Here is a 24,219-nt window from a genome sequence, read left to right as displayed (position 1 = left end):
GTGCAGATTTCACACCTTCTCCCTTGAGCAGGGGTAGGCAACCTTGGCTCTTTTATGACTCATGGACTTCAACTCCCAGAATTCCTGAGCCAGCTTGGCTGGCTCAGGAATTCTGGGAGTTGAAGTCCATGAGTCATAAAAGAGCCGAGGTTGCCTACCCCTGCCCTTGAGGATATAAAAACCAGAGTGTGTCATTTTGACTCCTCCTTTTGCGCCGTGCAGCCAAAGACATTAGAGACCGTGTCCACCGTGGGTCTCCTGATTGGTTCCTGCTTCCTCTGATGTCATTAAGGTGTTTGCCTCGGTGAAGGTTCCGTGGCAGTTGGGAAGAAAAGTGCGTTTGGTAGGAGAGGGCCTTGGCAAGACACTGAGAACAGGCTTGGTTGGTTGGCAGGGCTGTCTGTTAAATTTAAATTGCAGGGGGCGGGGTGGATTTTTCAGATCTGTTGAGTTGGTTGTAGTGGAAAATAGCTATTTGAATTAGACGGTTTGATGATACCTGAGGAGCATCTTCTCAATTGTGGCCATTGACAGCCCTTTCTCCTCTTCCAATTCCATGGAAGAATCGATCTTTTTGTGAGCTAATATAACTGATGGCCCGCTTCGACCAAACATCATTGATCCCCTTCCTCCAGTGTGGTCTATATTGACATTCTCCAGTTTAGCATTTTTTTTTTAGAGAATTAGGACTATAACTTTTTCAGAATTCTGAGGCCAGGCTGTCTAAAAAACTGGGAATTGGTCGAAGGTTCAGCAGTAAAAGTCTTTTGCAGTATTAAATTAGAGAGGTTGAGAGTTGGATCGAAGGCCCTTTTTCATGCACAGTGTACGCTCTTCTGCAGGTAGTCCTCGACCTACAGCCATTCATTTAGTGACCATTAGAAGTTACAGGAGCAGTGAAGAAAGGGTCTTACAGCTGGTCTTCATGCTTACGACCATTGTAGCATCCCCATGGTCCCATGATCAAAATTCAGGCGGTATGTATTTATGACATTTGCAGAGTCATGTGATTATCTTTTGTGACCTTCTGACAAGCAAAGTCAATGGCGAACCCAGATTTATTTTACAATCGTGTTGCTAACTTAACAACTGCAATGATTCACTTAACAACTGTGGCAAGAAAGGTCGTAAAATGGGGCTAAATCACTTAACAGCTGTCTTGCTTAGCAAAGGAAATTTTGGGCTCAATTATGGGTTGTAAGTCAAGGACTACCTATATTTTCTTGAGCAAACTTTCATGGATCTCAGAAAGCCAAGCAAAATCAGATCTGGTTAGTGTTTGAATAGGAGACCAAGAATACATTCTAGAATTAACAGTTCAGGTTGGAAAATTGAAAAATATCTTGGGGAGAAAGCAATGGCAAACCACTTCTGTTTCATATGCTGAGAAAACTGTGGATACCTGGGCAAACCTGTGGAGTCACCAAAATTCAACTTTCAGGGAAATTCCTTGTTAAAACCAATATACAGGTAGTCCTCAATTTACGACCACAATTGAACCCAAAGTTTATGTTGTTAAGTGAGAAATGTGTTAAGTGAATCTGGTTTCCCCATTGACTTTGCTTGTCAGACAGTTTCAAAAGGTGATGGATTACATGACCCCGGGACACTGCAACCATCATAAATGTGAGTCAGTTGTCAAGTATCCAAATGTAAATCAGTGACCATGGAGATACTGCAACAGTCATAAGTGTGAAAAAATGGTCATAGGTCACTTTTTTCAGTGCCGTTGTAACTTTAAACAGCCACTGAGCGAACTGTTGTAAGTTGAGGACTACCTGGAGTGAGGCGTTTATGGCACTGACCTAGGATTGGGAGAAATGGATTTGGCTCAAGTTCACTCAAACATAGGTTCTTGGGGTAGTCACAAATTTACAATCTAACCTACATTATAAAATTGTTGTTGCAAAGATAAAAATGGAAGAAGGCTTAATGAGTCTAGCAGTTTCTGTATCTGACTGTATCTGGGAGGAGTCCTCCGCAGTTTTCTTGCTGTTCTTCCACCTCTCAGTGAAAATGCCACGCATATTATGACTGCATTAATCTAAGCAAGTTTGAACGAGCTTGGGGGCTCTTAGGAAAAGCATGCATAGTCTTGTTGGCAGGTTCTGTCCATGGAAATCTTCATTTCTGCTCATTTTTCCCTCTGTAAAAAGAGCACTGTGTTCTGTGGCATTGGAGCAGATAATGCCAGAATTTTTCCTTTACCTTAGAGAGATGATGATCTTCCCTGTGGTATTCAGAGGTGTTGTGGGAAGTCTTGATGGATGTTAGAAAATACGGTAATAAGTTTTGGTTGCCAGAGGCAAAGAATCCTTACGTCTAGGTGACCCAAATATACATTAGAGAAAGTTGTTGTTGTTGTTGCCTCTTTTCCCATCTTTTAGGGCGTCAGAGTATGAATAAGTAATGTGGTTATGCATGTCAAATAGGCAAGTGAGAATTCTTAAGGTGTAGTATTTTAACCCTGTCTACCTTTTGGAAAGGCTTAAGAACCTGGCTGTTCCCTCAGGCTTTGGGGCCAGGATAGTCAGGGAGTCTGGTTGAGTTTTTTTGCTTTGTTTTTGCTTTGTTTTATAATTTCCAGTCCACACAAAGCAAAAACACCAGCCAGACTCCATGATTATGCTGGCCCCAAAACAGTACATATTTTATTGTTTGTTTTCTACTGTTTTTATATCAACATTTCCATTTTTTTATTTGTGTTAGCCACCAGGCATTATTTAAGACAGGCACCCATGCAAATTTACAGAGTAAATAAATTTATTTGTGCTGATGCCTCCTGAGAGATCAGTAGAAATACAATTAAAAGTGTTGTTTGTGACTATGTGAACATGTTCTTTGTCTTGAGATAAATTTTGTAAGAGGGTGGAGGGTTGGTTATAAGCCACAGTCATTAACTATGGACATTGTCTAAAAACTGCACCACTATTCCCTTTTGATCAAAGGCTTTGCTGGCAAAAGCTGAAAAACTCTTCTATGTTCCTACTTGTTAATAAAATATTGTTCCCTTTTTTACAATTGCTTCTGCTTTTCTTTATGTGTGCATTTTATGTACAGACATGTGTCCATGGGTATGAGATGTTTATAGTATTAATAAAGTTGGATTCAGTTATAGTATTTCTTATTTCCACTTTCCACATAATTCAGATTAAAGCTTCTGATCCTAATGAGTTCTTCTTGTTCTGTCTTCTATACCTACCATTTTTAAAAACCGTTTTCTATCTGTCTTTTTATAGACAGGTATTGGAGGAGCTACTTAAATAAAACACCTTATGAAATCAAGAGCTGGATTTTGTATAGTTCCTATATTTGGATAAATTAGCCTTTGTTAAGAAGTCAAGTTTCTGTCCTAATGTTTACTCTGTATGTTTGTGTTTGCTTTTTTAAAGGACAGGTTTTTCACTGATGCCTAGATGAAGAAGAGGTGGACAATTCACAGTTTGCAGATTGCCCCTAAGCCCTCCTTGGATGGAAAGAAACGTGGCAAAAGAACAGGGTTAAGCTTCAGTTCAAGTTGGCGCAAAGCAACGTGGTTGTGTAGAACGTGGGACCTTGAACTTCAGGATCACGGCTAATTTTTAAAGCATTATGATATTTGAATAGCCTTTTAAAAAATATCTCTGCAAATTTCTTTCTATACAAATTGACTTACTGTCCTACTGCTGTGGAAAGAGCCACCTTTTGGAAGTGGTTAATGGTGCCACAGGCTACTCCCTAACCCATAAGTCAGTGAAGTCTTGTAACCCTTTTAAAGTGGTTGCCCTCCCCAGAACATCTGGGGCAGAGGGCATTTCCCAGCATTCCTCACGGCGCTGACCCCGACTGATCGCTATTCTACAGCCCCTCCACCTCCTGTGCAAAGCATAGGCTCCTCCCCTTTGGAGCCTTGCTCCGCCCTTCTGACTTCCTCTGCCAGGACACTGCCCCCTGCAGGCAGAGCCATGAAGCTGCAGGCCGTCATGGAGAACCTGCAGCGCCAACAACGTGCCCGGCTGCAGCAGGAGATGGAGGCACGGCAGCAACAGGACCAGCCACAGGGCAATCCTCTACCCCTCCCTGCACCAAATCAGACCACCATGTTGTCAGCCCCTGGCGTCACAGGGTTGCCCCGTGGCCGCAGCCAGGACCCTCCTCTCTCTGAGGAGGGGGGAGAACCTGACAGCGCCCGGATCCAGAGGGCACAGATGGCAGCCCTGGCGGCTATGCGGGCAGCTGCGGCTGGCCTCAGACAGTCATCCAGCCCAGTTGGGTCAGAGGAGAGCCATTCTTCAGAGGAAGAAGAGCTTGTAGGTGAAGAAGAGGAGGAAGAAGAGGAGGAGGAAGAGGAAGATGGTGAATACCCCCGAGAAATGGGCTCAGAAGAAGAGGAGATGTAAGTCTTGTCTGAGGCCCACTCAGCATTTGTTGCTGTTATGTTAGTGTCCTCATAAGGGGTTCAAATGTTTAGGTCATGAAGGCTCATTTTTGAATGTCCAACTGACCCACATGACTTGTGCCACAGATGAAGGGGCGTCTGTGTATGTGTGTGTATGGAAAGGGGGGGTCATTGTCAAAAAACAAGATGGCATCTGTGTGATCAAAACCCGTCCCCTTTGTTATGGGCATTACTCATATGACACAGACTTTATTAAAAGGGGTAGAGTTTCAATTTATATAACAAGCAATGATCATCTTGCTTTTTTGACACCCCCCCACCCTTAGAAGTCACTACCCTGGAGACTTTTCAGATGTCTGTTTTCTCAACCAAATTGTAATTTTTAATGTGACCAACATATATGATTGGATAGGAATTATATGAAATATTTTTAATGCTAGAGAAATGTTCAGTGAAATAAAATCAAATGTAATTTTTGTTTTGGCCCCTCAGTGGTTTAGATGTCAAGGAGTAGACTATAGCCTACCTGTCCTAAACTTTGCAGGGACATTGGAATGAAAGGTTGGGGCATAGCTGTATGTGCTACCTTGTAATTCTTGTGCTAAAACATGTAATTCACAAACTTTCTGGGTTTGAACAGAAAGCCATGGGCTTGCTTTCCCTCGGATGGTATCCCTTTTGCCTTGGATGAGGGAGTAGCCATTTTATAAACTTGAGCCTCTCTCGTTTTTTAATGATTTTTTTCAAAGGTAAAAAGGTATCATTTACCCATCCCAGGGTGGGATAAATAAATAACAGGTTGAGTTGTTTTGTGGCTCGAAAATAACACAGAACATTGCAAAATGTTTGGAAAGAAAAATTATCTCTCATTTGACTGCTCTTGCTCTTGATTTGGTAATTTGGTATGTTTCTCCAGCAGGCTTCTGTGCCCCTCCCTGATGTTGTTGGGGTCAGGAGACAATAAAACCAGCAGCTCTTAAGGCAAAACCAGTCTGGCTAGTTTTTAATGCCTTAGGCTTTTGATTAAGTTCCTGATCCTTGGTTGAAAATTTCCAACCTATTTAAAACAAAAACAAAAACAAAAAATACAAAGGGGGGGGGGGGAGAATGCCATTTTTCCAGAATCTTTTGAGGGAAGTAAAGTATGTCTAAATATGCCTTTGTTTACTCAGCAGATACTTCTGCACTAGCAACCTTCAGATCTGTTGGAGTTTGATTCCCATAGCCAGCTGGCTGACTTCTAGGGATGGCTTCTGTAATGCGGGGGAGGGGGAGGGGGGACCTCAAAGCAGGCTTCATGAAGGGCTGTACCTCAACAGCCAGTAGAAACAGAACCCGTTTTTTATTTTTTTTTCAGTGTTCTTAAGAAGTGGTGTCTAAAATCTCAGTGGGGCCACAGTACCTATTTTTTTTCCTTTAAGCTCCCCCTCCCCACCCATCCCTAGAAATAGTAAAACAGACCAAGGTTTGGGGCCTCCAGTTAACAATTCAAGTCATAAAAAGGAGTGCTGGGTGTGTATACAGTTTTATTGTCCATCTCTCTTAGCTACTTAAAAAAAAAGACCCACATTCTCGCCCCTTCCCCCCAAATTTATGTTTAATATTAATAATAATAATAATAATAATAATAATAATAATAATAATAATAATAATAATAATAATAATATAGTTGGAAGGGACCTTGGAGGTCATCTAGTCCAACCCCCTGCTCAGGCAGGAAACCCTATACCATTTCAGACAAGTGGCTGGCCAGTCTCTTCTTAAAAAACTTCCAGTGTTGGAGCATTCACCACTTCTGGAGGCAGGTTGTTCCACTGGTTAATTGTTCTAACTGTTGTAATTCAGGCATCTATTAGAAAGGCTATCTTTCGTGTAGGGTTGGCTGTAGGCCAAAAGAAACAACTTTTTGGGACTGAGAGCATATCTGGAATATTGGCAAGCCTGTGATGGCTGCAATCACGTTACATTATGTTATGGGAAATTTGCCTACTCCTGGAATGGCTGCCGTGGTGGGTACAGTCTGTCCCAAAATAATTATTGGAATGCTGTCTGTCTTTTTTAAGAGACTTACTGGGGACCAAAGATACTGCTGCAAATGTATGGTGCAAGGTGATGGTACTTCGCAAGGTGCCAACTTGCTATTTAATTATTTTAATCTAAACATGCCTGTTATTAAAGCTCGATGGGCATCAGGGAGGTATCTGGCGGTGTATTAGAACCCAAAGTCACCATTTTGATTTACCCTGCTTTAGGTATTTACATTTTCTTCCTTATAATTCTCTCCCTCTTTTAGGAAGGGCAAGTGGGTTGAAGATTTTGAAGAAGACCTGGGTGAGGAGGAGGAGGAGGAAGAATACGAGGAAGAAGAAGAAATGGTGGAGGGAGGGCTTGGCTCCAGTGCAGTGGCTACATCAAGCCCTGGCACCCCATTTATGCACAAACAACAGACCCCCCAGCAATACCGAGGAGAACCTTCCAGACTGGTAGGGGGGCAAGAACGGGGCCATTCTGGGGTTCCCCAGCAAAGCCTGTCACAGTTGCAGCCTCAGGTCCTGGACCATGGAGATTGGACTTATGAAGAGCAATTCAAGCAGGTAAGGAGGTGTAAAAAATACCTTTTCTTCCTATCTTTAAATGACAGAAATCTTATTCAGTGATTCTGCTGGTCAGGTTTTTGATTGTTTTTCCAGCCAGTGAGGACTAGAATCTTGCTTCCATTTGTGGGGAAGGGGAAGACAATATGTAGGGATTTATGAGTGAGATAATGCATTAACCCATGTCTTTAAATTTGGTGGAAAGGGTTGAGATGGGACTGAGCAGAAGCCACAAATCAATTTGGCAACTTTTCAATGTGGAATATCCTTTTTCCCAGTTTGTTTAATGATATATATGCTGAAAAGCTTGGTTAGCTAAGTGAGGGGCATGTCCATCTTCCTTTAGGGAAAGTCAGCTTATAAAATATTTTCAGGTGGTATAATTTGGGAAGTATATAATTTATGGTCAAAAGAAAATAGTGGAGACATTGTAGTGATAGAGACTCATAAAATTATGGGCAGGATGGAAATATTTTTATTTATTAAACTTGCATACAGGCCATCTCACCAAAGGCAACTGTAGGCAGATTTCAGACATCGATTAAAAACACACCACAAAACAGCAAAACAATAAATAAAGATCTTAAATTTAAAATGAAATTAAAATAAAGCTAAGGGTGGAGAGGGAAGGAGAAAAGTCCACACAGGGAGGGAGGTGGAGCAATCTACTCCCATTAGCCCCCTCCAAAGTGCCACACTCCCGTTGGTGCCCCAAAGTAGTTGGCACAGCCATGTCTTTAAGGCCTTTCAAAAAAGGGTGGAGCAGATCTGACCTGGGGATGCAGAGATGTTCCAGGGGGCAGGAGCCAGAGCAGAAAAGGCAGAAAACATTGTTAGTGTTTTGGGGTCCAACAATTAATTCATTTGCACATTGAGAAGACTTGTAAATTGTCATTCAGCCAGGGCGTGATTGAACCATAATGGCAGAATATCTAAAATAATATGGCAGCGGTTATAAGTAGGACAGAATAAACAGAATAAACTCAACAGAACTGCCTCCAGGTATTTACCCTATTTGGGTAAATTAATGGAGGAGAAGAACCTTTTCCAGTCCGACATTTTCCAGATGGATGGGAGGTGTAAGTCTGTTGAATAATGTGCAGTAGCTGAAGTTCTTGTTAGTTTGAAAGTTCTCACCGTGGTGTGACTTCTAGGCATTGCTGTCCTTAGTTTTACAGATGTCGTGAAGAGATACTGTTAATGACTTGTGGTTACTAGAACCTCTGTTCAAAGGCAGTCTTCCTTTGAACGTCAGATGCTGTTAGCTGATGAACAGTGAACTTTCCAGATACACCCAGGTGGCCATTGCAGAAGGCAGTTTGTTGAATTCTGTGAATCTTAAAATAGACATACGGGAGATGTTCAATATTCTTACATGCTCACTGAGTCTAGCAGTGAAAGTTTCATTTCTGAACCTTAATTTCCTCTCTTTAACTCTTTTCACATGTCTGTATCATCTAAAGAACTTTAATAAAAGTGTACAGAAGTATTGTGTACATTTTATTTATTTAGTAACTTCATGCAGCTGCCCATCTCATATACAGGTAGTCCTCAACTTACAACTATTTGTCTAATGTCTATTTGAAGTTACAACAAAAAAGTGACTTATGACCGTTTTTCACACTTCTGACCATTGCAGCATTCCCCATGGTCACATGATCAAAATTTGACAATTTGCCAGATTCACTTAATAATCGTGTTACTAGCTTAACTGCAGTAATTCACTTAACTGTGGTAAAAAAGGTCGTGAAATGGGGCAAATCTCACTGTATTGGAAGTAGACATTTTTGGCAAGTTTGGTCAGCTAAAATTTCTGACCCTTGTTCTTTCAGCAGCAACAACACAAGTTTTTTCTTTCTCTCTCTGAAATAATACGGCTGAAAAGAAGTATTGGGGTAACTTGAGGTGGATCTTTATGCGGAAGGACTATGAGTTCTGCCCATTTCTGGTACTGCACACAAATGCTTGGATTCAGAATGATTTAAGATTTAAATACAAGTCTTTGGCACCAGGCTTCAACTGGTAGATCTTAGCACTCTGCTATTCCCCTCCCCTCCAAAAAAAACAAAAAACAACACCTGGAAACCGGCCCATTCTTCTTTTATGATGGCTCAGATTTGCTTCATTCTTGTAAACAGAATTGTTTGTCTTCCCTACTTCTCTTGGATGCTTTTCCTAAGATAATCTCTTTTTTGGTAGAAAAAGAAAGCAGATTTTTCCATTTGAAACTCAGCAGTATGGAAGTCTGTAGAGAAGCTTGTTAGTCTTGAAATATTTCTCCTCAGGCAAAACTGACCAGCATCAGCTGGCCTCTTCCTGGACCCTGCAATAAAAGCCAGACTATTTGGAACAAGTTTGTTCAGGCTTCAGTTCTTTTTTACTTTGCCCTCTGAGCTGAGGTTGAAACAGAGTTGAAACTATTTTTTTAATGCAGGAACAGATTAGAAACCCTTACACATATTCTGCGTGTGTTTGCGTGTCTCTGGGTTTTTTACTCACAAATCCTTAAAATAACATATGTAAAAAGAACTCTAGATAGGCACCGTGTCTTTGGTTTAGCCTGGATATGGAGAAAACACAACCTTTGGGGCAAAATAATAATAACAATGACCTGACATACAGCTTTGTTGTATTTTCCACAACCTTTTTTGTTATTTTGAATCTGTGACAATGCTTATTCTTCATTTTTCCCTTATTTTTATCCTTATGGATAGGAGATTATGCTTGAAAGAAGATAGAAATTCCAAATAAGTACTTAGAATGGGTGTATACATCTGAGTGAAAAGGAAAAAAAAGATAGGGCAACATTTAAAGGAGGAGTTTAATTTTTATGCTTTTCTTTGAGCTACTGAGGAGTATCTTTTGGGGCGACAGCGTTACAACATGTTGAGGTTAAATGTGTTTTGCTTTTGGGGTACGCTTTAACATGTGGATTCATGTGTAAGAATTGCTTGCAAAAGCTGTCTTTTTGCTTTCACTGTTGATTTAATTATATCTATGTAACAGTGATCAATAGAACACCTAGGGTAACAGATTGAGGTTTTGTTTTTAAATAAAACTATGCTCTTTTGTAGAATGCTTGTGTGGTTTTGTAGAATGTTTGTGTGGCTGCCTGCCCTTAAATGTAATAGGTGAAATTATAAATGTTACTTTTCAACTCCTTTCCCCATGGGTTTTTGAGCTGAATATATGGTAATTAGATACTAGTTGTCTTATTACCCTATAATAGCAACTCTCTTTTTAACAGAGATAATATGTATATTTCATGCTTCTATTGTTGTTTGGATCTGCTTGCAGTGTTTGATATATAGTGTTTGATTCCCTCTGTATGGATGCAAAATCTTTTTGAGGAAAAGGAAGTTGTTCTTAATGTCTTTATTTTCTTGGATACAAGGGGTAGGCTATATAACTAATGGAAAGCCCAGTTCAAGAAGGAACACATTAATTTACCAGTGCTACCATTTTCCATCACCAAATCTTTTTTCTCTCTTTACCACTACCCTCCCATTTTAAAAAAAAATTCTTTCCCGCTGCCTCCCTTCCTGCTTTTCTGTTTGATCAGTCTGGACTGAGTATTGAATCAAAAAAGCCTTAGAGCTAATAGAAGGAAATAGTTCTTTGCAAGCTTTCTCCCTAGAGGCAAAGTCTCCTTTGAAGTACTAGTTGTAAATACATTGAGAATTTGGGGTGGAAGGGATGATCAGGCGATTCCCCCCCCTTTTTTTTTGTTCAAACAGCAGCAGATGGAATCCAGATGGAGAAAAGGGAGAAAGTAGCTGGAAGAGCTGGTAAAAAGACCCATTTTTCAGAGGGTCACAGGAGTATTGCGGTATTTTTTTTCAGAGATAACAGAACAGAATAACAGAATTGGAAGGGACCTTGGAGGTCTTCTAGTCCAACCCCCTGTTCAGTATCTATATTCTTGGAATTTTTAGTTAAATGAAAATAATGCCTTAAAAAATACAGCTAATCTTCAATTTGTGACTACAATTGAACCCAACATTTCTGTTGCTAAAAGAGGCAGTTGTTAAATGAATTTTGTCCCATTTTACGACCTTTCTTGCCACAGATGTTAAGGGAATGACTGCAGTTGCTAAGTTAGTAACACAGTTGTTAAGTGAATCTGGCTTCCCCATTGACTTGTGTTTGTCAGAAAGTCTCAAAAGGTGATCACCTGACCACGGGACACCGCAACCATCACAAATATGAGTCAGTTGCTAAGCGGCTCTTTTAATCACATGACCATGGGGATGCTGCGACATTTGTAACTGAAAAAGGCCCTAGGTCACTTTTTTCAGGGCCGTTGCAACTTTGAACAGTCACTGTCGTAAGACGAGAATTGCTTGTAATTCACTGATTCCTAAACTGGCCCAGCTTCTGCTAAAAGGATTGTTTTTGATGGTATCTGCCTATAAAGAGATTCCCACTGTGACTGTGGATGAGTCACAGAATAGAGACTGTTGGAAGAAACCCTAGTCTGGAGCACTCCTAGCCCTGGAATCTTTGGTCTTCAAGGGCGTTCATTCATCTGGCTTTGATGGGAGGTAGTTTTGCCCTGTTGTGCATTAGGCGCAATCACTCAGTTGCTCCTGAATCATTCAGTTGCTCCCAGACAGAGACCCAGATAGTCACTTTGTAAGTTGAAAGCAATTATTTTCTCCAAGGAGATCATATTAAGCATGACTCCGTCACTCAAGACGCAACAGAATTCCCTGCTTTTGGGAAGGCATACGCCCACATATTCTAAATAGCAAAGAATTTTGCATTGTAAGTATGACAGTAAAGGAAAAGCAATGCTATCTGGTTCTGTTGACATGGAGGTGGGACCTCATTTCCAGACAATCTGTGGAGAGGAATGGTTGGAGAGAAAGACAACAAAGACAACAAAAGTAAAGATAAGAGACCAAAGACTGTGAATTGACTAATGCACTTAATTCTAATGTGCATATTTACATAATATGCATTGCAGTTATTGGCCCTTTTTGAATGCAAGCTAGACCCTGAACCCCTGCTTGCAGAGTCCATATTTAGATATATTTACACAATTCAGAGGGTGTTACAATAAAAACCCATACCAGTAATACAGGGAAATTATATAAAGACTGTCAGTGTTGCCATATTCCCCCATTTTTTTTAAAAAAAGTAATTTGAATAACAATGGCATGGGGAAAGAGAAGAATGGAGATGTAATAATCATGTCTACATTCCATCTGCCAAAATATAAGTTTTCCGCTCAGTGTATATAGGTAAAATGTATCTATGGTATATATGGGTGTGTGTATTTTGCATGCATATACAGTTGTCTCTCTTGATTTGTGCTTTAGCCATTTGTAGCTGCTAGTTGTCTGCTAATTCAAGGCCCCTTTTCTAGACAGTCTTTTCCCTGCTTCTGAGCTCTTCTTATTTCCAGCCCTGTGTAAGGACTGAGGGGGGGGGGGAGATTGTGTGTTGTCCTCTTTCTCTGTTTCTGTTAGTGATTAAGCTTTCCTTAGCCTACTTATCTCCAAGATGTTTATTCCCTATTTACTGAATTCTCAGCTTCACCCTCACCCTCCTCCAGGTGAAGAGAACTAAACCTGTGTTTCATTGCATTCCCCTTCCCTTCCATGCATGAAAGAATCTTTTGCTCTTTTTTGGTATTGGCTGTAACATTCTGTTCTTTTTTAGCTCCCCTCAAGCATATTAGGCTGCAGGTGACATCACCCAGTTCAGCCAGTACCAACAGGGTAGGAAGGTGCTCAAAACAGCAGGCTGCAATTATGAAGTGTTTTTAACTTCTTGTTTTCTTTTGACTGTAAACCCTTTTCAGACATTTTGTAGGAAGCCATATTGTAAAGTAAAAAATAAAAAATAAACGTGGCACTGAGGCTGTTTTAAATAGAAGGCCCTTAGTTGCCTTAGTCTAGGCCAGTGATGGCGAACCTTTTAGAGACCGAGTGCCCAAACTGCAACCCAAAACCCACTTATGTATTCTCCGGTGGTGGGTGGGTGGGGGATTGGGTGGGCATGGCCCATTGGGTGGGTGTGGCCCATTGGGTGGGCATGGCTGCAGTGGTAACGGCTGACTGGGTGGGACTAAAAAGTTCAATCAATCAATTCCAACTTTGCGAGATCTTTTTTCCCCTGCAAGAAGTTGAAATTGATTGATTAATTGATTGCATTATATATACTTTTTGCACACGTTGGCAGAGGCCTAAAGCGAAAAGATTTTATAAAACCCAGCTGAAAGCCTAGGACTGGGGTGATGGTGTTCGTGCCCACAGAGAGGGCTCTGCGTGCCACCTGTGGCACACGTGCCACAGGTTTGCCACCACGGGTCTAGGCGTTCTTCCTTTTCCCACTACTAGCCAACTTTCCTGCCTCTGTCGCCTCCCCAAGGCAAAACCCAGCTCTTAGGAACTTTGCTTGTGTCTTGAAAGTCAGGGTTAAGAAGTCACTCTGTATCTTTGCCAAGGCCTTCTGCCCGGGACAGCCCCTGTGGTAGCTTGGCAGGCCCTGTCTCATATATCCTGTTAGCCCTGTCTTGTTTACATTCCTCTGTTCCTTTTTTTCCCAGGCATTTGCTTGCCAAGGCTATAGCCTATCAGCAGGGCTTGGAGAGCATTCAGAAAGGAAGAAAGGAAGAGGGGGGGGGGGAAGTTTGTTGGAAGAATGCCGAGTAGAACTTGCTGCCAGATGCTTAACTAAGCAAATCCCTGGCAGGGATCCAAAGGTGAACACCGCGTGTTCGCCTCTTCCCTCCCTCTGACATATGTTGGGAGAGGCTTTTCTCAGAGCAGGCCAGCCAGCAGATCTTGCTTGGTGTGTGTTTCTCTTTCATGTTGCTCAAATGGCTCTGGAGAAGAAGTTTGTACCTTCTAGAGCCGGATTCATAAGAGTCCTGCAGTTGAAAGTGACCTGCTCTTGTCCAGTGTAGGAAAGCAAAATGAAGCATCCCAAAGAAATTGCTGACTAGATTTTGCTTGAATGTAGCCAGTAAAGAGAAGCACAGGACCCCTCTTGATAATCCTTTTCTATTGTTCGATTGCTTTCAGCGGTAGGCAGTTTTTTTCCTCAATTCAGCTGGAATCTGTCATAAGACCCTTATTCTGTGTCTTGCAGTCTGGGACAGTACAGGTAGTCTTCAACTTACGACCACAAAGGAGCCCAAAATTTCTGTGGCTGAGTGAAACATTTGTTAAATGTTTTCTCCCATTTCACGACCTTCCTTGCACAGTTGTTAAGGGAATCTGGCTTCCCCACTGACCTTTGCTTGTCAGAAGGTCCGCAAAAGGTGATCACATGATTCCTGGACATTGCAACTGTCATAAATATGAGTCAATTGCTAAGCATCTGAATTTTTATCATGTGGCCATGGGGATGCTGCAATGGTCGTAAGTGTGAACTACAGTCATAAGTCACTTTTTCCAGTGGCGTTGTAACTTGGAATGGTCATTAAATGAACTGTAGTAAATCGAGGAATACCTGTAGAGAGCAGATTGTGGCCTCTTTCTATGTGGTAGCACTTTTCAAGTACCCAAAGGAGTAGCCTCTTCAGTTCTCCCAATCTCTGATCATAAGATTTAATCTCTTATTTCCTAATTCATCTGGGTTGCTTTTATTTTGAATCTACCCCAGTTTGTCTGAATCCTCCTTAAAATTTTTGCTTCTTTTGTGGTTTTTGTATGCACGTGTGTGTGTGTGTGTGTGTGTATTGTATTCTATTCTAGCATTTATGCCCATTTGCAGCATCCTGCAATCATATTTTATGATGATTTTGCTGAAAATAGCCTTTACTTCTCATTTTCAGCAAGACCATGCCCATAGGAAATCATTGGCTTGCTTAATGACTGCCACACAAAAGGGCATAAAACAAGTCAGTCACATGACAGACTCGTACAACTATCATGAGTTATGACCATGATGGCTAGGCTCAAGGACTACTGTACTTGGACTTCCAAGTGCTTTAAGGCTTTATCAGTAACCATTTCCAATGATAAAGAAATACATATGTAGGAGTCAGGGATAGGAAACTTATAGCCATAGGCATGCTGAACCAACAACTTCCAGCATCTGGAGGGCCATGGGTTTATCAGATCTGGTTATATCTTAATTGGCAGGAAAGGATCCATATAGCAAGCCCATCTACATTAATCTACTTTATTCCAGGTCAAATTGTTTATCCATCTGCTGTGGATGGTAGTAGCTTTTTGAGACCTGGGCAACAGGGAATGTTTTTCACCATTATCTGTTACTAGAGATGATGATGATGATGATGATTGTGGTGTCTCTTTCTTAAATTTATACCCTGAATTTTCCCAAGGGGGATCAGCAGGACACATTGACTGCATTGTCCCCTAAAAGGATAGATGGATATCCTTTTACAGCACCCTGTACCTGAGTGTCCTTGAAATTCTTCTCATTCTCTCCCATCAAATACATTTATTTGTTAGATTTTTATTCTGCCTCTTGTTTGGGAGCTCAAGGTAGCATATGTAGAATTCCTTCTTCCCTACAACTGTAGCCCTAATTTGGAGTGAGAATGGAGGACTGGCTTAAAGTAACTTCATGAATTTTCAAGGCTGAGGGTGGATATGAACTTGGTTCTTCCTGCTCCAGTTGTTTAGCACTACATGACTCTGACTGTTAAGCTGAGAGGGAGCAACTACGGTAATCCAGAGTCCTCCAGAGAGAAGGGACCAGGGCCCAAGTCCAACCCTTCATAATCTAGCCCCTTCACTATATTATCATCCTGGGAATTTCCATGGCCAAGGGGGCACTAGAATCTGGAATTCTTTAGTCTTAGACCAGCACCTTCATCGTTCTACCATGCTGGTTCTTGTTCCTAGAGGGAGGAAGCATCCCCAAATCATCCAAGGAGCTTCCATGGCTGAGGGTGGACTATCACCTGGGTATTCCCACTTTGCCCAACATTTTAACTATTATACCACATTGACTCTCTTTTAACTGAAGAACTTGATGATTAAACCCACGATTCAGCCTGTGAAACAAGTGCTTTGACTCAGAGCCCTGAATTTTCTTTCCCCAATTTGTCTGTCTGTGCGCGGATTACCTGTCATCTAGATCTAGGTCTTTCACTGAGGAATACCAAGGCTAGGCAACTAAGCATCTTCTAAGCATTTTGTATTGCACTTTACATAAACCCACCCAGTGTGTGTGCTTGTGTATTTCTGTGTGTACACTGGACAGTGATTGTGCAGGCTAGAGTCTGGATGAAAACTGGGTGCTTGTGTTCTGTTTGCACGTAGGTTATGAGGATGTGTTGCATGAATATGCTGTGCTGGTAATTACCTGACTGTTGTGGTGTTTCAATCCAATTAAGTAATCAGATCTCACTGTGCTTGAGGCTTGTTTTTCCTTCTTTAAAATGTGCGCTTGTTTGTTTCACAGAAACTGCCAGAGTTAATGGAAAAATTTCAACGATTGGCTTCTGATAGGGCTTCCCCTTTTCTTTCTTCTTTCTCCCTTTCCCTTCATCATTCAAATTAGGGGTTCTCACAGCAGTCTTTTCCTCCTCCTCCTTTTCCACTGCACACCTCTACTTACTTCTGTGTCATTTGCACCCTTTTGCAGAATTCAGCTGGCTCACTGGGGTTCCTTCTTCCTTCCTGTTTTTTACCTTTTTTCCAGAGAAAATTTCTGTATTGGTCAGGGGTAGGCAACCTTGGCTCTTTTATGACTCTTGGACTTCAACTCCCAGAATTCCTGAGCCAGCCATGCTGAGGGGAAAGGGAGAGGTTTCCAAGCTGAGCTGTGCTGGCTCAGGAATTCTGGGAGTTGAAGTCCATGAGTCATCAAAGAGCCAAGGTTGCCTACCCCTGGTATAGGTCCTTGACCAATATTTCTTCTCTCTCTAGTTTTGTAAAGTTTGCCTTCAAATTTGTGACCTCCGGGCATATTGGTTGTATTTTAGCGTGTATAAAATATTAAAGATAGCGTTTGGTAATGTATTTATTTGCAGGGCTATTATGCTACTCCAATTTAGAGAAATTTTGAGTGGCTTACACTCTGCTCTTTTGGTAAGAAGATTAAAATAAAAATATCGTAAAAAAGACTATTAGCAATAGGAAATAAAATAGTTTTATTAGCTTTATTACCTCAGTTTACATAAAGGAAGATGGTTCTTCCCAAATTCAAAGAAACCCAGCAATCTTTAACCTCACTTCCACTCCTACCCCCTAATACAGTACAGGTAATCCTCAACTTATGACCACAATTGAGCCCAAAATTGCAAGACTTATTATGCGAGACAGTTGTTAACTGAATTTTGCCCCAAACTGAGAACTGAGATTGCCTCCCTCCCTTGGACCCCTTACTGAGCAATTTTGTGATATCTTTTCAGCTGCTAGGGATCTGGGCCAATTTGATTTTCCTTATATTTCTTCGAAGTGCACCCTGAGAAACACACGTTAGTAAAATTCACTGAACCACTTGCAAGTGTTGTTAAAGAAGTGTAATGTTTAAGAAGTGTAAAACCTGCCACGTTGTAATAAACTGGGCTGTGTTGTACATTGCGAAGCGAGTCCATTCCGTTACTGTTAGAATTTGAAGCTCTCTGATTTCTCCATAATACAGGACAATTTTCTCCCCACTCCTCCCCAGTTATGCAAGATTTGGTGAGATGCCGCAAAACCTTTCTTGCTTGGTGAGTCAGTAAACCTGACAAAGCAATTTGAGACATGGCCTGTACCCATTTCCGGTGCAATTTCCTTCTTTCTCTTCCTTCCTCCTCCTCTTTCTATGCCCCCCCTTTCAACCTTAAAGCTGCTGCAATATTTCCCAGCAATGAACTCTTTTGTTGTAATTGTACTCTGGAAAGGCTTGATTGGATGTCTTTGTTGGATTTGCCACAAATGGCAAAAGTCTTGTGGTGTGGAAAATGCTGTCATTGTGCTGTGCTCACATGCTCCAGTCCTAAAAGGAGGTGTAGTCAGGCATTTTAGATTGGAAAAAAGCAAACCTAAAATTAAGTATAGGAAGAGAGATGGTAAAAATAAACTGTTTAAAAAGCAAACTTCCCTTTCTGGCAGTAATTGAAACCTGAATTGCTTAATAAAGCAGATACAGGATTTGTCTAAAATCTTTATTTTAAAGTTAAGACAAATCTATGGGGAAATAATTATGTTTAGAATGTTAGATTCCCCTTCATTGAACAAGATGAAATAGAGATGGTACAGCCTTGTGGCCAAGATTAATTTGGATTCTTGCATTGAGTAGGAAATTGGACTCTTGAGTAGTCCATCTCTAAATTTTACATGGATAGGGATCTATGACAATTACTTGCTAAGAACCTGGGTATCCAGTGTGGTGTTTCAAGGTACCAATGTCTCTTGCTCTGTGTTATTACTATTATTATTTTAAAAAACTGGAAAGCTACAAAATGATGGCCCACCCATTTTCTCTCCAGGGGCCATTCAAATGCTTTTTAGATAATAAACATTGCCAATTATTGCTTTGGAAATGGGCTCACCTGTCTAGAAAAGGGGCAGAGGGTAAACACAGGAAGCATCCTGTAAGAGGAACTGGTATAGTAGCATTCTGGTAAATCTGGTTTGGAACTGATTGTCTCTTCTGTAGCTGTCATTTTCTAAATAGACAGTTTGTCCCAGCAGCCATTTTATCCAAGCATCCACAGTATTTTCTCAACATTCCAGTTGTGCCCATCAGCCCGACAAGGCTGCAAACTACTACTGTAGAGCAGGGGTGTCAAACTGCCGGCCCGCGGACCAGACGCGTCACACGGAAGCCACGTCCACCCCATTGCCGGCAATGGCAAAACTGTCCCGATACGTTGCGCGACGTCACGTGACGTTGCGAGTTTGACATGCCTGCTGTAGAGAGATACTTGATCAAAAACTAGGTTAAACAGTTGTGTGATTTGATCCGGCTGTGGAAGCCAAAATTAAGGATTGGGGAAAGACCTTGCTCTGTCTTAACCATATTAAAGAGGCTTCAATTGTGGGGGAATGTGTGGAAGCAGGTGAAGCAGCTAGCTAAATATGGGGAAGCTAAACAGATATCTTCAGCAAGCTGGTTAGAAGCATTGACTTGGCAAATCTGCAACTGTTACCTGTTCTTTTCTGTGGGAACTCTAGAGAGGTGATTAAACCTAGTCTTTCCCTACCTGGCACCTTCCATGTTGTTGGGCAACAACTGCCATCATTCCCAACCAGGGAGACTGGATGATCCCGAGAGGTGCCATTGCAGACGTTTGGGGAGGATCGTCCTCTGATTGCTTCTCCTTTCTACCCTTCCAAGTAGAAGATTCAGTCTTGGTGTAAAAACTCCTGGCAGTGAAGGAGTTGGTGGGGCTTCCAGAGAGCCTTGTCCGCAAGTCAAGGGCGTGAACAAGAATTATTGAGGTTAGAAAGCCAAGCTCTGGAGGCTGTTCCCTGCTCCCAGGGGGCTGCTACTGAACGAGCGGAGGTCAGATTAGAAGGTGACCCCCCTCAGATACTAACTATGCTTGCTAGCAGAACAAAAGCCCAGTGGACAAAGTGGTGGTGAGGAAGGCAATTATTTCAGCTTGTTGGGTGTCGACCAAGTTGAAGAGAAAACATCAGTTCAAAGAAAAGGGCTTGTCTTCAAGAAGAAAAATTAGCATGCCATATGTACTCCCAAAGACCTGTTGAGAAAGCCGCTTGGTGCTTTTCTATAACTGCAGTGAGAATATTCCCGGGTAAGGGAGGTCCCCAAAATATGTTGGGGCCTTGTTATTAAAAATAACAAGATACGTAGTTGCAGGTCATCTTTCCTCCATGAGACGTGGCTTTGGGGATTGAGTCCCACAGGTTCCTTAGTTTGCTGAATCAAGGGTACCAAACAGAAGGACTTTCAGCGTTAGCCATTCTGAAAATATTACAACTAGAACACAAATGCAGATTCTTTCCTCGATCCGCCTTTAAAGGCAGAACTGTCCAGGGATAGACTGTGTCTGTATGTGGAAGCTTCAGGTAGCAACCATGACACCTCTCGCCTTCACTTTTTAAATCTCTTTGGTATGTTTTTTTTTTAAAAATATTCTGGTTGGAGGAGGCCAGGGTGGGTTTAACTAAAGGCCTTTTTCTCCTGCCCAATGTCTATTGTTCAGAAGTATTTAGCTTCTTCAATTGGAAGATTCATTCTTACCTATCCTTAAATAGTTAAAGAAATTTGTTTTTACACTGAATGTATCAAATTCTTAATTTTCTAAGAATTCAAAACAATTAGAACCATTAATCAGTGGAACAACTTGCCTCCAGAAGTTGTGAATGCTCCAACACTGGATGTTTTTAAGAAGAGATTGGACAAACCATGTTTCTCAAATGGTATAGGCAGGGCTTACTGCCTGAGCAGGGGGTTGGACTAGAAGACCTCCAAGGTCCCTTCCAACTCTGTTATTCTGTTATAAACCAAAATTCTTCTTAGCCCAATATCCTAATTCCTAGTGTGGGCAACTAAGTGCTTTTGGAGAAACTTCAGAGAGAGTATCAAAATAGCATGTCTTTTGTCTTCCAAAACTGATAGTTAGCAGCTTAATGCCTAGGCCAGGGGTAGGCAACCTCGGCTCTTTTATGACTCATGGACTTCCACTCCCAGAATTCCTGAGCTAGACTGGCTCAGGTATTCTGGGAGTTGAAGTCCATGAGTCATAAAAGAGCCGAGGTTGCCTACCCCTGGCCTAGGCTAATGGGAAGATGTAGTTCAAGGAGAAATAAATTCTTTATGAATTTTTTGTCTGATTCTTCGCCTTTCCCTACCTTGCATTCTGAAGTCTCAAGGCCATTGCTACTACAACTTATGGAAAGAAATTGTTTACACAAATGAGAAATAAGTCAATTCTTCTTCTTCTGTGCCTTTTATCTCCTTGAATTGTAAAATTATGGCCATCGGTAGTTGAGGGATTGAATTGGGGGGAAAGTTTTCACACCATGGGATATCATATCATATATACACAAGAAGACCTGAGATGAGTTGTTGCTTTTGCTTGGCATGTATAATGGTGGAAACTGGATTTTGGGTATTGTCCGCAGCTCTGTTACAGATTTTAGTCAAGTGTTACTGATTTTAGTCAGTTCTAGCCATATGGCAATATTCTGTGCTCACCCAAAGCAGTTCAGTTGATTTTTTTAAAAAAATCCTTTCAGTGTTGCCAATTGCAGTCATGGCTAAGTCTGAGAAAAAGAATTTCAACAAGTTACTGCTACTTGACTAGTAGCTTTATTTTAAAGTCAGTGCCATTTCCGTTTATTATCATTGGCTTGCTTTTATATTGCCTTTCTAGGTTTTTTTTTATGGAAGTGTCTAGACTAAGTTTATCACTGGTAGTTATTGCCTCCCTGAGATAACAAGAAATGTTTCATCTTGGGTGACAGTGACCCCTTTTTCTTTCGGCCTTTTTTAATGATGGGCAATACACCCAGCAATTGAACCATAATGCTGGGATGTCATTCAGTTCTAGGCATTAAAAAGTTTATCTTCCGGTGATTCTTCAGTAAGGATGCATATGGAGTTCTGCTTGACGTAAATGTATTGTGGGTGTGGCATTGGTCTGTTTGATAGGATTTTGCCCCAAATGCCAATTTCTTCCCTTTCCTTCCCAGAAATTCTAGCTTAAGTTATCCTGTCCTTCAATTCATGCTGCTTTTGTGCTTTTCTGAGTATGGCAATTAAAAATGGAGAGAGCACAGATAAGGGGTGGGAGAATCTTATCTTGAAATAGCAGAATGAAAAAAGCAGTAATATTGTTCTCCACACCCAGTTGCCAAGATTATTCTTTCCCCATTCTTTGCATTTGCCTGCTGTGATGCAGATAAACAGTGAACATGAGTATAAAAAGTGAAGAGGTCGGGATCACCACAGTGTTTAAGACTTAATTAATTATTCAGCAAATTATGGTTTAAAGAAACTATGATTTTAATATAATCTGTAAGTCATAACCACAACATGTCATCTAGAAGTTGTTGACTTAGATCAGTGGTGGCGAACTTATGGCACGTGTGCCAGAGGCGGCACTCAGAGCCTTCTCTGTGGGCACACACGCCGTTGCCCCAGCAGAGTTCGCCAGAGTAGCAAGCATGTGGCGTTTGGAAGAGACGGGGCAGGAAGTGAGTGAGCAAGCGGTGTTGGCCCTCTGGGGATGCCGTGGAGATGGCAAGGGACTGGTCCCCACCACCCTGGTCCTGGCCCACCCACCCCGGCCACGCCCACCCAGTCTGCCGTGAAGACCGCAGCTGTGACCACCCAGCAGCCATGCCCACCCAGTAGCCATGCCCACCTAGTGGGCCATGCCCCCCCCTCCGCTCTCCCTGAGAGCCCACAATGCTGATGCGGCCCTGGCACTTTGCAATAAATAAGTGGGTTTTGGGTTGCAGTTTGGGCACTCGATCTCTAAAAGGTTCGCCATCACTGACTTAGATCCTGCATCTGCTAAGAAACTTGCCACTTTGTCTTCATCAAGCTCTGTCTTTTATACGGCAGAAGGTTGGTTGTCTTTTGTGATAGCTACTGTTTTCACTACTGTGTAAATGATGTAAGGATGGAGCATTGTGGAATATTGGGACTAATCAATGATCTGGTGCTGCTCTTAAAAATCTACTTCTGAGTTATAAGATCACTTCTGGAGATATTTTAAGGATTATACTAAGACTTTGTGATGAATTTTTGATAAGAGATGCTCTGATGGATCAGTGACCCCAGAGATGAGTTGACTATTCTATTAAATGGCTTAGTGGATTAGAATGACCCTTAATCTAACTCAATGGGACACTTCTTTTTTATCTTTTTAAGGTGTCATCTGTGTAAGGTGAACTAGTCCAACCAAGAGAGCACCTCCATCTATCCTTTGCCACTGATTTTTCTCTCTGCATCTTACTTTACACAAGTGGAATTCAGAGCAGCATAGATACACTGATCTGGTGATCAAGCATGGTCACATATATGTCTATTACAATAGACACAATTGTTTGTGGAGATTCTGAAGCTTAAATCAGTTCAAAGTACTGATCATTACCAGTAAATCTTCATGTAGTGTATGATAGTGAAATTACACCAGGGTCCTTCTTCCCGAGTATGAATATTCAGTATGAATATCCAGTACCCAGAGAGTACCTGTTGAGAGTCCCACTCCCACATGGGGTTGTGGACCAGACAGTGGACCTTTTTAGTGGTAGCCCCACATTTTTGAAACTCTTACTTTCTTTCAGGTAAGAAGGTATGGTATATGGGGTATGGTATGGTATGGTATGGATCGGTACAGTATGATGGCAAGCATCCATTAACTTATTCTGTTATGGCTTGTTAAAGTTGATTGTGTTTTTAATTTGTCCTGCACACTGTTGAGTGTGCATCTACCAAGATCGGAGCAGTATGAAGTAATTTTAAATAAATAGCATTTTGATTTAGAACAAAGTAGAATCAGGTTCAAATTCTCATGCAGCCAGGAATCTTCTCAGACCAGTCTACATCCCTGGATTGTCGTGAGGGGCAGTATTAATGCAAGACACGCATAGTTAGACCAACTGATACGCAGGCCGGTAATGTTGAAAGACTGAAGAACGAAGCACGCATTCTCCTGCTTGTTGAATTTAAAGGATTATGGCATACATGAAAGCTGAATGGACAGTTTCACTACTCCCTCTCTGCTGTTTAGTTCAGGAGTCCATTTTAGGTTTTCTGGGATGATGTGAGGTATATGTATGTATGTGTGTGTTTAGTTTCAGTGAAAAATATCATAGGAAGAGGCAAATACCAACCTCCTTAAGCAACTATCGAACAGCCAGCTTTCTGATTCCAGAACTAAGATTGCTTTATAGAAAAGCAAAACCTTGGCATATCCAGAGAAGAAAGAGGAAGGGAAGGAATGATTCCTGAGCTCTGGGGATGCAAGCTGTTGGCCTAGTCCTTGGGAGAGATGGATTGTGTACATCTCTTAATGACTGGAAGAGGATCAATTTACTTTCTTTTAAAATATTGATCAGGGCTTTCACTGCATTAGCTGGTTGAGCAGATAATCTCTCCCTTGCAGCCTGCAGCTGTTTGAAAAGGTTTGGAGTGAGTGATAACTACCATTCTTCCATTTTTAAAAGGTGGAATGTTGATTCTGATAGACTCAGACAAAAGAACTGTTACAAACAGTTGGCTTCCCTACTTTTTGAAGAATTAACCAGTGGAACAACCTGCCTCCAGAAGTGGTGAATGCTCCAACACTGGAAGTTTTTAAGAAGAGACTGGACAGCCATTTGCCTGAAATGGTATAGGATTTCCTGC

General features: G+C 41.6%; 1 protein-coding gene across 4 annotated transcripts in view; it reads left to right on the top strand.

Annotated features, from left to right (window-relative positions):
- ARID3A (AT-rich interaction domain 3A) overlaps nt 1-24,219 on the top strand; it is an 86,173-nt gene that overhangs the window by 6,469 nt on the left and 55,485 nt on the right. For 3 of the 4 annotated variants that reach the window (XR_014025810.1, XM_081322665.1, XM_081322666.1), the window contains 2 exons: nt 3,393-4,375; nt 6,672-6,972. Coding sequence is in view for 3 of the 4 variants with exons in the window: in XM_081322665.1 (XP_081178791.1) it covers nt 3,945-4,375; nt 6,672-6,972 (732 nt within the window). In the remaining variant the exon portion in view is untranslated. The remainder of the gene's footprint in view (nt 1-3,392; nt 4,376-6,671; nt 6,973-24,219) is intronic. The other variant, XM_081322667.1, reaches the window with a different exon arrangement.

The sequence above is a fragment of the Vipera berus genome (assembly GCF_964194415.1).
Source record: "Vipera berus genome assembly, chromosome: 1".
NCBI classification, from domain to species: Eukaryota; Metazoa; Chordata; class Lepidosauria; order Squamata; family Viperidae; genus Vipera; species Vipera berus.
The sequence above is the reverse complement of the archived record's forward strand: the minus strand, read 5'-3'. Positions and strand labels throughout refer to the sequence as shown.